The 15366-nt window shown below is 37.9% G+C and overlaps 1 protein-coding gene across 1 annotated transcript in view; it reads left to right on the top strand.

Moving 5' to 3' along the window:
• Nucleotides 1–15366, top strand: part of ABCG1 (ATP binding cassette subfamily G member 1) — a 110989-nt gene that overhangs the window by 51230 nt on the left and 44393 nt on the right. The window contains exons 5-8 of the mRNA XM_020973903.2: nt 1982–2032; nt 8715–8860; nt 12424–12547; nt 13048–13162. Coding sequence (XP_020829562.1) covers nt 1982–2032; nt 8715–8860; nt 12424–12547; nt 13048–13162 — 436 coding nt within the window. The remainder of the gene's footprint in view (nt 1–1981; nt 2033–8714; nt 8861–12423; nt 12548–13047; nt 13163–15366) is intronic.

Below are 15366 nucleotides of genomic sequence, written 5' to 3'. Positions count from 1 at the left end.
AAGAGTTTATGAAAGACTTTAAACACCAAGCAAGATTTTATATTTGATCCTGAAGGCTATAGAGAGCCACTGGAGCTTACTGAGAAGGGGAATGACATGGTCAGAGCTGGGTTTTAAGAAAATCACAGGGCAGCTAGGTGGTACAGTGGATAGAGCTCCAGCCTTGTAGTCAGGAGGACCTGAGTTCAAATCTGGCCTCAGACCAAACACTTGACACTTACTAGCTGTGTGACCCTGGGCAAGTCACTTAACCCCAATTGCCTAAATAAATAAATAAGAAAATCACTTTGGCAGCTGAATGTATTGGAGTGGAGAGACTTGAAGCAGGCAGATCTATCAGCAGTCTATTTCAGTGGGCCAGGCATGAGGTGATGAGGGACTGTGACAGTGGTGACTGTGTCAGAGGAGAGAAGGGATACTATTGGAGAGCTGTCATAAAGGTAAAATTCACAGGTCTTGGCAAAAGATTGGATAGAGGGGGTGAAAGATAGTAGGAGTCAAGGATAATTTCCAGATTGTTAGCCTAGGGGCCTAGAAGGATAGTGTTGCCCAATACAGTGATAGGGAAGTTAGGAAACGGAAGGGTTTGGGGAAAAGATGAGTTCAGTTTTGGGCATGTTAAATTTAAGCTATCTATTGGACATCTATTGGAGATGTCTAAAAGGCAGTTGGAGTCCTGAGATTGGAGGTCAGGACAGAGATTAGAGTATGATTGAGTAGATTTGAGAATCATCAGAATAGACATGGTAATTAAACTCATGAGAGCCCAACACCAAGTTAAGTAGGGAGAAAAGAAGAGGCCCCAGGGCAGAAGCCTGAGGGACCCTTACAGTCAGAGGGCACGATCTAGAGGAGGATCTGGCAAAGCAGACCCAGAAGGAGTGGTCAGACAGGAAGGAAGAAAACCAGGAAAGAGTGGTATCTCAAAAACCTGCAGAGAAGGGAGTTCAAGGAGGAGAGTCTAAAGGTGCAGAGAGATCAAGAGAATGAGGATTGAGAAAAAGTTAAGTGCCACAATAGTGGCACTGCTGGGACCAGAACGTAGGTTTCCCATATGCTGATACATCCTTGGGTTTACAAACATTATATTTAAATTTTCTGTTTCCCATTTACCTCACTGAAAAATTAAGATAATTTAAATAAAATATATGGAAACCTAAGATAATTATTCCTGTTCTATGATGAACTTTATGCTCTAATAAGGAAATTGGCACATTAGGTAAGTATCTAGATGAAACATGCAAACTCCCTGAAGTTTCCTTCTTCCCCTTCCAATCATTCAATTATAACAAAAGCAGGTGAGTGGATATGACTAGTGCTACAAGTTGTCCTTTGAATCCTGTGTGAGCCTTTCATGGCACCTTTTGTTTGCTTTGGTTTTGTTATTTAGAGTTTAGTTCTGTTGAGGTTTCGGGGTGCTAGGACCCTGAAATTAAAGAGCAAGCAATGCAGGTGCTGCCTCAAATGAATTTGACCCAAGCCTTCTTTCAGCCAAAGACAAGGTTTATTAAATCACCAATTGGGGTGAGCAAGATTCCTAGTGAGTCTATGCTACTGGCCAGATTTTAAGAATCTGAGCTATTTAATGGGGACAAGATGATAACATATGCAGAAAGACTATGGGAAGATCTGGATGTGATCTAAGAGTGACCAAGTAGTCTGGGATGACTGTGAGAAGGGGTGTAGAAGGAATTAGGGGTGGGAAGTGGCCAGGAACCAATGGGAGGTAACAGACAATGAAGGGCAGTGCTAGGTTAGAGATAATGGAGAATTGGGAGATTGGGCATAGGCCACAGTGTAAGGCCAGTTGAAAGGATTATAGCCTCAGGTGGAGGTGAAGGCCAGAGAACTGGCCACATGGGAAAGCCCAAGGAAAGCTCAGGGTGGAGGGCCATGTTCCCAAGCCCTGTACCCTGTCAGTTCTTCCAGCTACAAGTTCCTTTTAGATAATCTTCTCAGAGTTGCTTTTGTCCTATTTCAGGTTTCTGCTCATCTAAAACTTCAAGAGAAGGATGAAGGCAGAAAGGAGATGGTATGTATAAGTCTTAGAAATGAGTCCTATTAACATTTTAAACCAAATTAGCCCTTTTGTTAGTATAGCTAATGCCTTGCTGTTGCCTAGTTATTCATAGCTATTTGGGCCCAAAGAAGATAGAACAATGTTTGGAGAGTATTATTGTTGAGGTTTAGGTGCTGGGACCCCAAAATCACAACACGTGGGTCCTACCTTAATGAATTTGAGCCAAGCCTTTTTGTAGCCAAAGACAAGATATTATAGATGAACCACACAGGCCAGACTCTTGAGGAATCTGAACATTAGTGATGCTTGTAAGGATATGGGGGCATGAGGATATCTAAGCCCGTAAATTGGAGCCAGGATGAACTTATATACAGACAAATAATTTGGGATGACCAGAGTTGGGGCTGGAAGAGGATCCTGAAGCTGGAGAGGAGTTTAGGGAGAATCCTGATGGGAGTGTCTGGGAGGTTGAATGGGGTCATCAGGGAATAGACATGGAGGGCTAGGCTTTATTAAGGTAACAAAGAACTGGAAGAGAGGTTGAATGGGGTATGGATAAGATCAAAGATGGGTATCAAAGGGAGATTGGGCCTAGGCCATAAGGCCAGTTGATAGGAATAAGAATAAGAGATAAGGAAAGGCCTGTTGAGTGGATTATAGCTTCAGGCAACCATTTGAAGCTTCTTTGACCAAGTGAGTTCAAAAAAAGCTTAAGGGTTTTCTGGGGCCATAGAGAAATGGGACCCAAATTCTTTTTGGGGTAAGGGGCAAAGGTCTCGGCTTGGGCCCATACCCCATCATTATGATGTCTTAAAAACAACATACATACATATACATACATACATACATACATATATATGTATGTATGTATGTATATGTATGTATGTATATACCCACTATATATATATATACACATACATACATGTGTATATACCCACTATGTGTGTGTGTATATATATATATATATATATATATATATATATATATATATATATAATAAAATACAATGCAATAATACCATATATAACTCCTCCCAGAGGGAAATTGAACTTGGGACTAATGTCAGGGCAATCCTCTGTGATTCTGGTGAGTCCTAAAAATCTCCCCAAGGCTTGTGCCACCTGGTGTTTTAGAATCAGTTGGCCCCCAAAGGTAAACATATGGTGGCACCTACTGAACAAGCAAACTCTTTCTCATAGGTCTTGCACTATACAAAAAACTCATTGACTGTACTTCCCAAATAGGATGGTTTTCAAGAACTAGGAGGACTGTCCCCTTTTTTCCCCAGAAAGCATGATGCTTTAGGATATATTCCTATCTCTTTAGAAGGTCTGGGCCAGAATTCTGAAACAGCAGAACTCTTGAACTTGGGCAGCTCATACAGATGGTACTGTAGAGGAAATTTACCTTCTCAAGCTAGAAGGCTAGATTCCAGGATCATGCTACTGAGGGAATTCAATCTTTCTCCCTCTTTTTACAGAGGAGTTTGAGGTTCAGGAAGAGTGTCTTTGAACTCTCCTCTCAGATAACATGTAAACACATTGTTTTGTGATGGTTCCCTGTTAATACTCTCCCTCTTCTCTACCTCTTTTGCGGCACTCAAGAAGGGGAGGGATGAGGAACAGAAGCATCTGCTATGCCTTGGGCACTGTGCTGAGCACTTTACAGATTTTTTCTCATTTAATCCTCATATCAACCCTGTGAGGTAAATGCTATTGGTTTCCCCATTTTAGCACTGAAGAAACTGAGACAGACACCACCTATCATGTTGTGGCAGCAGGGCTATGCAAGCCAATCCATAGCTTTCAACAGAACTAAATCCTATGCCCTCTCCTCCCCGCAGTACCTCCCAGACCAAATGGCAAAAAATATATATATATTTTTTGGTAAATAGTATTTTATTTTTTCCAATTACATGTAAAGATAGTTTTCAACATTCATATTTTATAAGATTTTGAGTTTCAAATTTTTTCTCCTTCCCTCCCTTCCAGCCCTCCTTCCCAAGACAGCAAGCAATCTGATCTAGGTTATACATGCATAATCATGTAAAAATATTTCCACATTAGTCATCTTGTGAAAGAAGAAACACAACAAAAGGGGAAAAGATACACATACACATACACATGCAATGCACATGTACACGTGCACACCCACGCACAGAAAAACCAGTAAAAATAGTATTCTCCAATCTGCATTCAGACTCCATAGTTCTTTCTCTGGATGTGGATAGCATTTTGTATCATGAATCTTTTGGAATTGCAAATGACAAAGCTCAGAATGAAGGAGCAGGATAACAGTGAGGAATCATAATATTTTGTGCTTCAATTGAGCTCTGCCAGAGAACTAGGGCAATACACCTGTATGAAGTTGTGTAGCACTTTGTTAAGCTTTGTTAAGAGCTTAGCATCTACCATGGGCCAGTTCTGTCCCCCAGAAGTCAGTGGGGGGTAGAGACATAAAGTGATGAACTGTGAATTGCCCATTATGGGAGGAGCTTGAGATAACTTTGAGATCCTGGGGAAACTGCCAGAGGGGAAGGGGTCAAAAAAGTGAGGAATATGGGAAAATTTTTTAAAAAGACTAATTACCAAAGATCTCAGGGGAAACAAAACTTAAAGACCTTGAGAATAATCAGATATGTCAACATAGAAGATATTAATAACACAAGCAAAGATGGCCTATAGAAGGAGGAAAATTTCAGGCATCTACGAATAAGTACTGCAAAACAAACAAAAAGGAATCGATACCTTGTAAGGCATAGAACCCTGTGAAATCTGAAGAGACCATGGAACCATAGAAGATATTTCTGAATGATATAAAAGAGAAATAAGAATTTAAAAAGTAGAATTTATTGTCTTCACAGCAGAAATAATTGGCAAAATAGGGGGTGGGGGAAAGAACTTGAATCTATCATGGCAAATTTCACCAAAGAAGCAAGATAGTTCATTGGGATTGTAAATATGCTAAGTGAAGGACAATGTGAAAGAAGAGAAACAAAGAGCAAAAACGTTAAAGGGAAGCATGATCTCCATTGAGCTACTCTCCATTTTCAGTCTGTCACTCTGCTTGACTTCAACTCCATGCTGAGTATCCAAAGTGGTCCTCTTCCTCCCTCACTGTTTTCTAGCTTTCTTTTATGTATTGTATTCAGCTATTAGATTGTAAGTTTCTTGAGGGCAGGAGCTGTTTTTCTTTTTCTTATTTGTATCCCAAGTGTTTAGCACAGTGCCTGTCTCATAGTAGGTGCTTAATAAATGTGTATTGTGTTGCATTGCATTGCATTACATTAGGTGGAAGATGGGATATGTAGAGATAACTTAAGGATGTTAGGTCTCCCAGAAAGACACAACAAATCAAGGTATGCAAGAAAACTGCCCAGAACTTTTAGGCAGAAAGCAAAATTCCAATTAAAAAAAATCTGTTACTTCCAAAATTAAAAAAAAAAAGGACACAAAATGTTTACATTTAACAACTCCACTGACAAGCAACAAATTCTACAAGCAACCAGGAGAAAGACCTTTAAAAATAAAGGAAGGATATTTGAATAACAAAAGATTATTCTCCACTTACTAGAAACCACAAGAAAAAATGGAATAATGTGTTTAAAAGAGCAAAGGAGTTGAAGATGTAATACAAAGTGACCTACCCTGCAAGTTGGAACATAAGCATTAATGAAAAAAAATGGACATTCAGTAAAAAACAAAAAACATTTTAAACATTTCTAAAAAGCAAAGGTTAATGGATTCTTTTGAAGTATTTTTAATCTTCACCTAAAATATTCCTTTAATGTCTTTTAATTCATATTAATGGACAGAAAAATGACCCTAGTGGGATGAATGGAAGTAAATTATTTTGGAATATCTTGGGATTCTTTAATCTTCCAACTAAGCTGGGTGTTGTTATGAAGAATAATATAAAGGTTTTAAAAAGTTTTCAGTGTTGGAATAGAAGTGATTCTTGTGATTCTTGAAAGAAACAAACCTAGCCTTCTTTCTACAGAAAATGTTTCCTATGCAGTGCCTGTAAATCTGGGGCTAGCCTAAGTTTTAATGAAAAAAAAAAATCAAGACCCAGTAAACATGAAAAATATGCAAATTACCTCTCTGTTTTCTGATTTGTAAAATGAAGGTTTTTAGACCAGATGATTTCTAAAATTACCTCTAACTCTGAATGAGTCAACCACCCATCTTGAAGATGGAATGCTAAATGACAGTCCATTTAAGGAGTAAAAAGAAACTATGGAAATAGAATGTAGGTAGAATCTGACTCCAGTTTACAATGATCCCAAAGATTAACATAATTCAGTAACGCCTCTCCACTAGACTGGTCCTTTATACCTGTGGGTTTTCTCTCCTTGAGAAGAGAGAAAGTTGTATGGCAAGATAAAAAATGGAGGGGAAGGGGTCAAGAGGAGAGGTAAGTATTTGTGAATAATTCTCCCTCTCTCAGAAATTGAAATTGTAGTTAGTTATCTCTGAGGGTTTGGAAGTTTGTTTGGTTGAAGAAGATGAAATGAACTACTCTTAACTGGCCTTATCTTTTTGAATGTGGTTATAGCTGGGCTTGTTAAGGCATTCCCCTTCTCTCACTGTGCAGGACCTTCTCTTTAGCGACCAGTTTTCTCTACCCCTAATTACTTTGTATACATGTTACATTTCCTATTTTGTGTACTTTTCCTTCTACTCTTCAATATAAGGGACAAGGACTATTTGTTTTTGTCTTTGTATCCTCAGCACCTAGCAGCCTGCAGCACAGAGTAGATATTTAGTAAATGTTTCTTGAGGAATGTAGAATGAATTCACTATCTCTGTAATTATTTGAGAAGGTAATGTATGGATAGCAAGTTGATAATGAAACCAGAAAGATCTAAGTTCAAGTCTTGCTTCTGACATATACTGGCATTGTGATCCTAGACAAGTTATTTAACTTTTTAGGGTTCTAGACAACTATCTAAGATTGAAAGTTGCAGAGAAAGCATTGATCTATATTGGTAGAGGAAGTTTCCTCATCTGAGAGTTTCTTATGCCAGTGAAATTACAAGTCCACACCCTTTCCCTATCCTATACTATTAATTAGGGCTTTCTATTAATAAATGTTTTATATTTGATATGAAATATTTTCATTGTTTCTATAAATACTATTCTTAAGCTGTATTTGTTGTCTCAGATCTACCATATACATTCATCTGTCAGGGAAGTAGAAATTTTAGATAAGGAGTCATCCCATCCCTCATGAAGATAACCTAATAAATTAATTAGATACAAACTCAAATTACAAAATATAAACTCAAATGCAAACTATAACGTACAGTTATATGATAAATTCTTTCTCAAATCTAATGAAGAGAGTTTAATTATTTATTTATTGTTTAATTTTTTACTTCATCTAAAAGTAATAAATTCTGGAAAGAAAAAGTGTAAAGGAAAAGACTTTTATTAATATCTTCACAGGAAAAAGTCTCAGTGATAAAAATGAGGATCTACCCAATTGCCTTGCTCAAAAAAAGTCTTGTGTTAACATCTAATAGCATTTGAGGTAGCTAGGTGGTGCAGTAGACAGAGCACCAGCCCTGGAGTCAGGAGGACCTGAGTTCAAATCCAAACTCAGGCACATGATACTCACTAGCTGTGTGAGCTGATTACCTTGCAAAAAAGGTATTTCTTTTCCTATTTTGCCCTCTATTAGTGAGCTATAGCTTAGAAATATTTTCTGCCTTCCATTACTGAAGCAACATTTTGTGCCAACAGTTAACAATTAAGGAACCCAAAATAGTAATATTCTTTCTTGGGAGTTCTTTCTTTTTGATTAACCCCATCTCCTAGTTAAAACAAAGTAATTGAACTCTAACGGTAATACCTGCAGTGCTTGACTGGCAAGGGCCTACATTTATAGGGGCAATGACAAACTATTATACAGGATCAGACTGTCTTGTGCCTTGTTAAGATTGCCTATTGCAACTTAACCTAGATGTGATCCTGTTGCAGATGAAAATGAGAGGCGACAGGTCTTTTTGTAAATTCCATTTCGATTCAATTCAAGTATGTATTAATTGTCTACTGTATGCCAAGAACCCAGCTGAGTGTTGGCAACACAAGACAGTTCTGTCATTAAGGAGCTTATATCCTGTTAGAGGGAAACAATTTATTTGTCTATAGGTATATACAAAGTAATTTCCAGGGGAAGGACATAGTTCTGCTATGAAGGATGGTTTGTTAACAACAGAATAGGGGACCCGGAGATGACAGCAGGAGGGTAGGATGGGCATCTTTGGTTTTTGGGGCTGAAATGTATGCTTATTAAGGGAGCAGGCAGTGGTGTTTTTAAATGGAAGTGGCTCGTGTTTTTATTTTTATCAATGAATATGAGTAGTTCTTTGCATGAGTGATCAAATTATAGGAGCTGATCTGAATCAAGAAGTGTGTACAATTCACAAATGTGCATCAGTGTTGGTGTGAAGACTGTGCAGGTTCTGCAGTTGTTTTCAAAAGCTTCACATACTTTACCTGTATTATGAGAGGATTACATAGACTAAAAGAAAGTTAACTTGAAGGTTTTGCAATACAGACACCTATGTGGCCCTTGTGTATAAAATAACTTGGGGTAACTTAATCATGTTTCCTATGTTTTGACTAAAATAAATAGTATAGTTTGAATGTGGTAACTTAGCCTTCATATTACTGAACTAATCTCCTAGGTGAAGGAGATCCTGACAGCTTTGGGTCTGTTGTCCTGTGCTAACATAAGAACAGGAAGTCTTTCTGGAGGCCAGAGAAAGCGGCTTGCCATTGCCTTGGAATTGGTGAACAATCCACCTGTCATGTTCTTTGATGAGCCTACCAGGTAAGTTAGAAACGTCTGTTGTAACTGAGACATTGCTTTATAAAAGACAATGAAGATGCCACTAAGTTAAACAATTAACAGTTCATTTCGCTTTATTACATATCACATGTTTGTGAATTTGTCCCTATTCAAAATATTCTTTATATCTGTCTTTTCTAAATTGATTATAAGAGAAGGGAAAAGAAGGGAATAAGCATCTATATAGTTCCTACTATGTGCCAACCACCGTGCTAAGTGCTGCACAAATATCTCAGTTAATCCTCACAACAACCTTGTAAAGTATAAGCTGTTGTTATCCCTATCTTACAGTTCAGAAAACTGAGGCAGATGGAGGTTAAATGAGTGTCTGAAGCTACATTTGAACTCACATCTTCCTGACTCCAGGTCCAGTGCTCTATTCACTGTGCCAAGCAGTTTACAACTGTGAGGAGACTGGATAGAGCCTGCATAAATCCCAAGTGCGGTTGCCACAAGGATTTCCCCTTTCATGCTGCCCTGTTTAATATGATTATAATTGACTTGGCTAAAAGCATCTCAGCACATTTATAGGTGATACAAAGCTGGGAGGGAAAGCTAACATACTGAATGATAGAATCTGAATCCAAGGCTAGAGCTCTGGGCTGAACATGATAGAAGAAATTAAACAAGAGAAATGTCAAGTTTACATTTAGGTTCAAAAAATGAACCTTTCAAATACAACATGGAAGAAGCATAGTGGTTATCCAGGTCATTTGTTTGAAGAAGCAAAGGAAACTAGTCAGATAGCTTTATCAAAGCGTTCAGTCTTGAAGGAGAGGAGAGGTATAGGATGATAGGTACAGAGAACAGTAAGACCAAGAGAGGGCTTTTCTTAAGCAGGGGAAGACCTGGGTCTGTTTGTAGGTATCAAGGAAGAAACTTGTAGATAGTGAGAGATCAAAGATAAGGAGAATGGGGATGATAGGAGGGTCAATGAAGATGATAAGAGGGGCTGGGATGACAGTTAAACACAGAGCAGGGGGCACTTTGCCTTTTTTGTGTCATGAACTATTTTAGCAGTCTACTGAAGTCTGTAGCCCCCTGCTCAGAATAATCTTTTTAAATGTATAAAATTAAAATATGTAGGATTACAGAGTAAAACAATTATATTGAAATGTAGTTATCAAAAAAAAGTTTTTAATCCATGGACCCCAAGAACTCTTGATGTGAAAGGATAGGCCTTGGCAAGGAAAAGGGCCACCTTTTTATTGGACACAGGAGTGAAAAAGGAAATAGATGTCTAAGTGATGTAAAGTAAGAAGAAGAAGAAGAAAAAATGGAAGAGCTCTCAAAGAATGGCATCTTTTTTTTTTGATGAAAGTGTGAGGTGAAGTCCTCAGCAAAGAGGGTATGGGAAGGGACTAGGAGAGGTGAGAAAGGTTAGAAAGCCTCTGTAGAGATTGGGATAGTGAACTGATTAGGAAGGAATGGAATGATTGTTATGTTTCAATGAAAACCTTGTTGAAATTGGGGGACGTAAATTTGTGGTGGGCCTAATAAGCGTGGTTTACTGATTTAGTACAGCTTTATTCAACAGCTGAATAGGAGCAAAGGAGTTAGATGGTAAGATTAATTCAAGGTTGGGATTTGGTAAGATGGGAATAGTGACAGGACAAGGAGCAAGGGATTTGAGAATAGAGGACAGTATAAAGGTAACTTGGTTCACCAAAGGATCAAAAAAGGGAAAGAAGAAGCAGATCCAGTGTAGGGGTGATGGCCTGGGAAGGAACTAAATGGTGATGGGAATGGAAATCACAGTACAAGGTTCAGGGTTATAAGACAAAGGGAAAGAAGGGATAATAAAATATTATTACCACATTAAAAAAATGTTTTGGAGTTCACGAGCATGGAAGTAGAATATTTATAGGTGATGACAGAATCAAAGATACAATCATCTGTGTGTAGCTGAGGCAGAATAGAAGAGTCTTTGAAATTAAGCAGATAGAAGAACTGAGATGTTAGGGCATTTGAGGGAGCATCAGTATGTTTGTTGAAGTACCCTAGCACAAGACAAAAGTTAGGGTGGAGAGAGGGACTTTGAGCCAGTCATTTAAAAAGGAGAATATTATCATTATAGATGGATAAAGGCAACTAGTATGTGGACTGGCTAATAAACATGGACAGTATGATTCTCAAAAGAGAAGAAGTAGCTGAGTGAAGGTGGTAGAGGGAGAATCTGGAAGTGGCATTGGGGAGCAAGGCGTATTCTTACTACTCTACTGTAACCAGTAAGTTGGGGTGTGAGTGAAAGTATAACTGTCCTGCAAAGAATATTGAGGGAAATAGTTATCTTTAGAATGGAGCCAGGTCTTCGTGAATGCCAGGAAATGGAAGGAATGAGAAGGGCAGAGGATTAAGATGAAACGAAGTTTGTTAACCATGAACCAGACATTCTAAAGGTCCCAAATTAAAGAGTCAGAGAAATCTGGAATGGGACATTAAGGGATGTTTACTTTGAGGTGAATCAGAGTAAAGGATAATAGTAAGGCAATTGGGGATGTAGAGTAGCAGCTAGGGTGGGAAGAATATAATGGGGGGGTAGAAGTGGACTAATTAAGAAATGAGTCCAGGTAGAGTAAAAATGTTTGGAAAGAAGTTTGTTGAGGAATAGTTAAATTGTCCTTCCATTAGACACAGTATCATGACATGTGGTGATATGTCTTCCAAAACCCCAGTAGGTCCACCACACAGCAGAACAGAACAGGAGTAGATATGGGAACCTGGTCAGAAGTTGGAGGTGTTGGACATACACTGGAAAAGGTTCTGGATTCCAAGAAATCTGGGAGGATGTGACAGGTCTTGACCAAGGGTGGGCTACCTGGGTCTAGCAACTAGAGAAGGTTCCCTGGGGAGGGAAGCCAGGATAGGTCTTTTCATGGACTATACCCTCTATGTTGTTGATACCACCTGTCAGCCAACTAACTGTTTGCCTATCACTACAGAACTGGAACTAGAAATAGAAATAAAGATGTTTGGAAAGTAGGAAATAGTTGTTAGTCTGAGGATTCGGATGAAGAAATGACTTTCCCAGTAATATCCAATCCCAACAGCAAACAGCAGATTTTGTGTTTTGTGATCCTTTGTCATCAAATGAATCCAGTGAATTGTTATCTGCATGCAGCCCACTGCTAGAAGCTAAAACGTGTGTTACTCTCACATATTGACTACAACAGAAATAATTTTATAATATATTTTTGGAGGCAGATCTGCCCACCTGGGGAAGTCATTAAAGAAGGTTCCTACCTTCCTATGCTAGAATTGCTTGAAATTTTCTCTGCCCTTGACTAGGTTAATGTCTCTGAGTCATCAGTTATTTTGCCAATAAAGATGTCAGAAAGAGAGTAAAGAGTATATTGATATATCAACATTCTTAAAACAAGGCACAAAAATGATTCTTGTAACACAATATCACAGCACCTAAGGCCACTGACCTTCCTATAGCCAAGAGAATGGAAGAATTCACCTCCCAATATCCAGCTCAGTCTTCTGCTTCTCTGGCCACTGATATCCATGGGTTTCTTGCCCTTTCTCTTCTTCTCTTTCAGTGGTTTGGACAGTGCTTCCTGTTTCCAAGTTGTCTCACTGATGAAAGCTTTGGCCCAGGGAGGCAGGTCCATCATTTGTACAATCCATCAACCTAGTGCTAAACTGTTTGAGCTATTTGATCAGGTATACTTCATTTTGTACTATCTATCTATCTTCCCTGAAGTTGCATTCATATTTATTATCTTTTTCATTGAAATCAGACAGTTCTTTGTCATTATTTTTGTTCATAGCTATAGTTTTAATTTTATTTATCCCTATCACCTTTTTATTTTAAGACAGAATAGCTTAACAAATATTTGTTTAATTAAGTTAAATCAAATTGAAACGCAAAATCATAGCAAAATCTTATGGGGTGAAAGTTTCATATTACTACTTCCAAAAAATATATACAAAACTATATTAAAGTGATCAAAAACTACTTTATCTCCTTAGTCTTCTGATTTGAGGCATTTATCCCTTTAGGCTTTCACTGACACTTTTTATGGAAAACTCAAAGTCCATTTAAAGATGAGGAGTTGTACAAAAAAAGACCTTTCAGTCCCTCTTGTTATGTAGAGAAAAGGAGCATCACACCACCTTGTCTTTTTTCTCACATGCTCTTTCATTTTTTTTTTTCCTCTCAGCTTTATGTCCTGAGTCAAGGGCAATGTGTATACCGGGGGAGAGTTTCAAATCTAGTACCTTACCTGAGAGATTTAGGTCTAAACTGTCCAACTTACCACAACCCAGCAGATTTTGGTAAGTATGAAAATTAATCCTCTCTTTTGTTCATTTTTACTCTTTACCAGTGAGAAGGCACAGAAAAAGAGTAGCTTCTACTTTTTCATTTTGTACTTTTACCTGAAGCCCCTGCATCTGGGAAAAAAAAATGTTTTCTTATTCTTGAAGTTTTGCTCTCCCTAGCTACATAAACTCCTTTACTAGAGTAAAAGGGATGGGGCCAATAAGCTTAGAACTATGGTGCATGTGGAAGAAGTGAAGAGCTCCCTCTTTCCAGCTTAATGACCTTTTCTGTTTCATAAGACCCTAGGGACTACCCGTCCCAAAGATCTGATGCCTGAGTGTTCCCTTTTACTCAACAAGCCAGAGCTCAATGAACAAAAAGAGGTTCCCTCTCTTTCCTCTACAAAATGAAGAAGTTATAAGGCATACTTTAACCGCCTTATTGATCTAACAAGACAATTTGAGGGTTGTTTTGTTTTTTCAGGGAAGGGGCAATGGCTTTAATCCCTCAAAATATTTGTTCGCTAAAAGGTTGTCACTCTATTCTCAACTCTGAATATTCAGGGTTGTTTTTTTTTTAATAACAAGTGAAGGAACAGCTGGCGTTAGTACATAGTTATCAAAAAATAATTAGTTTACATCCCTATTAAAATGTTCTCCCAACAAGCCCCGGATCTTTGGTGGTCAGTTCAGGCATCTGTTTGTGATGTGGCTAGATACTTTTCTGACTGAGTTCACTTCCTCTTACTACAAAGATAGTTGTTGTAGTTACTAAACAGGTAAGTTAACCTGGTAACCATACTAATTTAGAAAGAGATTACCCACTTTGGGTCTTTTACTATAGACTCTGTTCATCACAAAAAGACTAATGCAGCTCTATGCCTAATGTTGCTAAATGTAGATAGCAGAGAGAAAATAATTTTCCAAATGAGTTTGCACAATAAAAGATTCACATAAAGAGGAACCTGTAATTATGAAGAGCCAAGGAATGGTAGAAGAGACAGAAAAGAAAAAGCCAAAGAGAGATTCAGGGGATCAAGTAAAACAAATTAAAAAAAAAAACTGGAAGATATAATTGCGAAAGGTTACAATACCCTAAACTCATAAAGAAAAGAAAAAATATTGAACAAATGCATTGTTGTTCAGTTGTTTCAATTGTGTCTGACTCTTTGTAATGCCATTTTTTTCACTTTATTAATCTTTCACTTTTCCCCAACTACATGTAAAAACAATTTTTAACATTAAAAAATTTTTTCAGTTCCAAATTGTCTCCTATCCTCCCTCACCTCCTCCCTCACTGAGAAGGCAAGCAACTTGATATAGGTTATACATGTGCAGTCATGCAAAATATATTTCCATATTAGTCATGTTGTGATCATTGTATTGCTGAGAATAGCCAAGTCATTCACAGTTGATGATCATACAATATTGCTATTACTATGTACAATGCACTGGTTTTAGGCATTCAACTTTATATTAGTTCTCCTAAGTCTTTCCAGGTTTTACGGGAGCATCCTGCTCATCATTTCTTACAGCACATAGTATTCCATCACAATTATATATCACAATTTGTTCAGCCATTCCCCAATTGATGAGTATCCTATCAATTTCAATTCTTTGTCATCAGAAAAAAAAAGCTGCTATAAATATTTTTGTGCATATAGGTTCTTTTCCTTTTTGTTTTTTATCTCTTTGGGATACAGACCTAGTAGTGTTATTTCTGGAGCAAAGGATATACAAGTTTATAGCCCTTTGGGCATAGTTCCAAATTGTTCTCTAGAATGGTTAGATCACTTCATAACTCCGCCAACAGTGGGTTAGTTTCTCAATTTTGCCACATTCCACTATTGTTGTGACTATGTACATTGTTTTCTTAGCCCTGCTCACTTCACTTTGCATCAGTTCATGTCAGTCTTTCCAGGTTTTTCTGAAAGCATCGTGATCATCATTTCTTATAACAAGATAGTATCCCATCACAATTGTAAACCACTGTTTGTTTAGCAATTCCTCAATTGAGGGGCATGCCCTCAATTTCCAATTCTTTGCTACCACAAAAAGATCTGCTATAAATACTTTTGTACATGTGGGTCATTTTCCCATTTTTATACTGTCTTTGGAATACAGCACTAGAAGTGCTGTTGCTGGACCAAAGGGTATGCACATTTTTATAGCCTTTTGGGCATAGTTCCAAATTGTTCTCCAGAATAGTTGGATCAGTT

This window comes from Phascolarctos cinereus, unplaced genomic scaffold, assembly GCF_003287225.1.
Source record: "Phascolarctos cinereus isolate Bilbo 61053 unplaced genomic scaffold, phaCin_HiC Scaffold_726;HRSCAF=1367, whole genome shotgun sequence".
Taxonomy (NCBI): domain Eukaryota; kingdom Metazoa; phylum Chordata; class Mammalia; order Diprotodontia; family Phascolarctidae; genus Phascolarctos; species Phascolarctos cinereus.
Note: the sequence above shows the minus strand (reverse complement) of the source record. Positions and strands in the feature narration are given on the sequence as shown.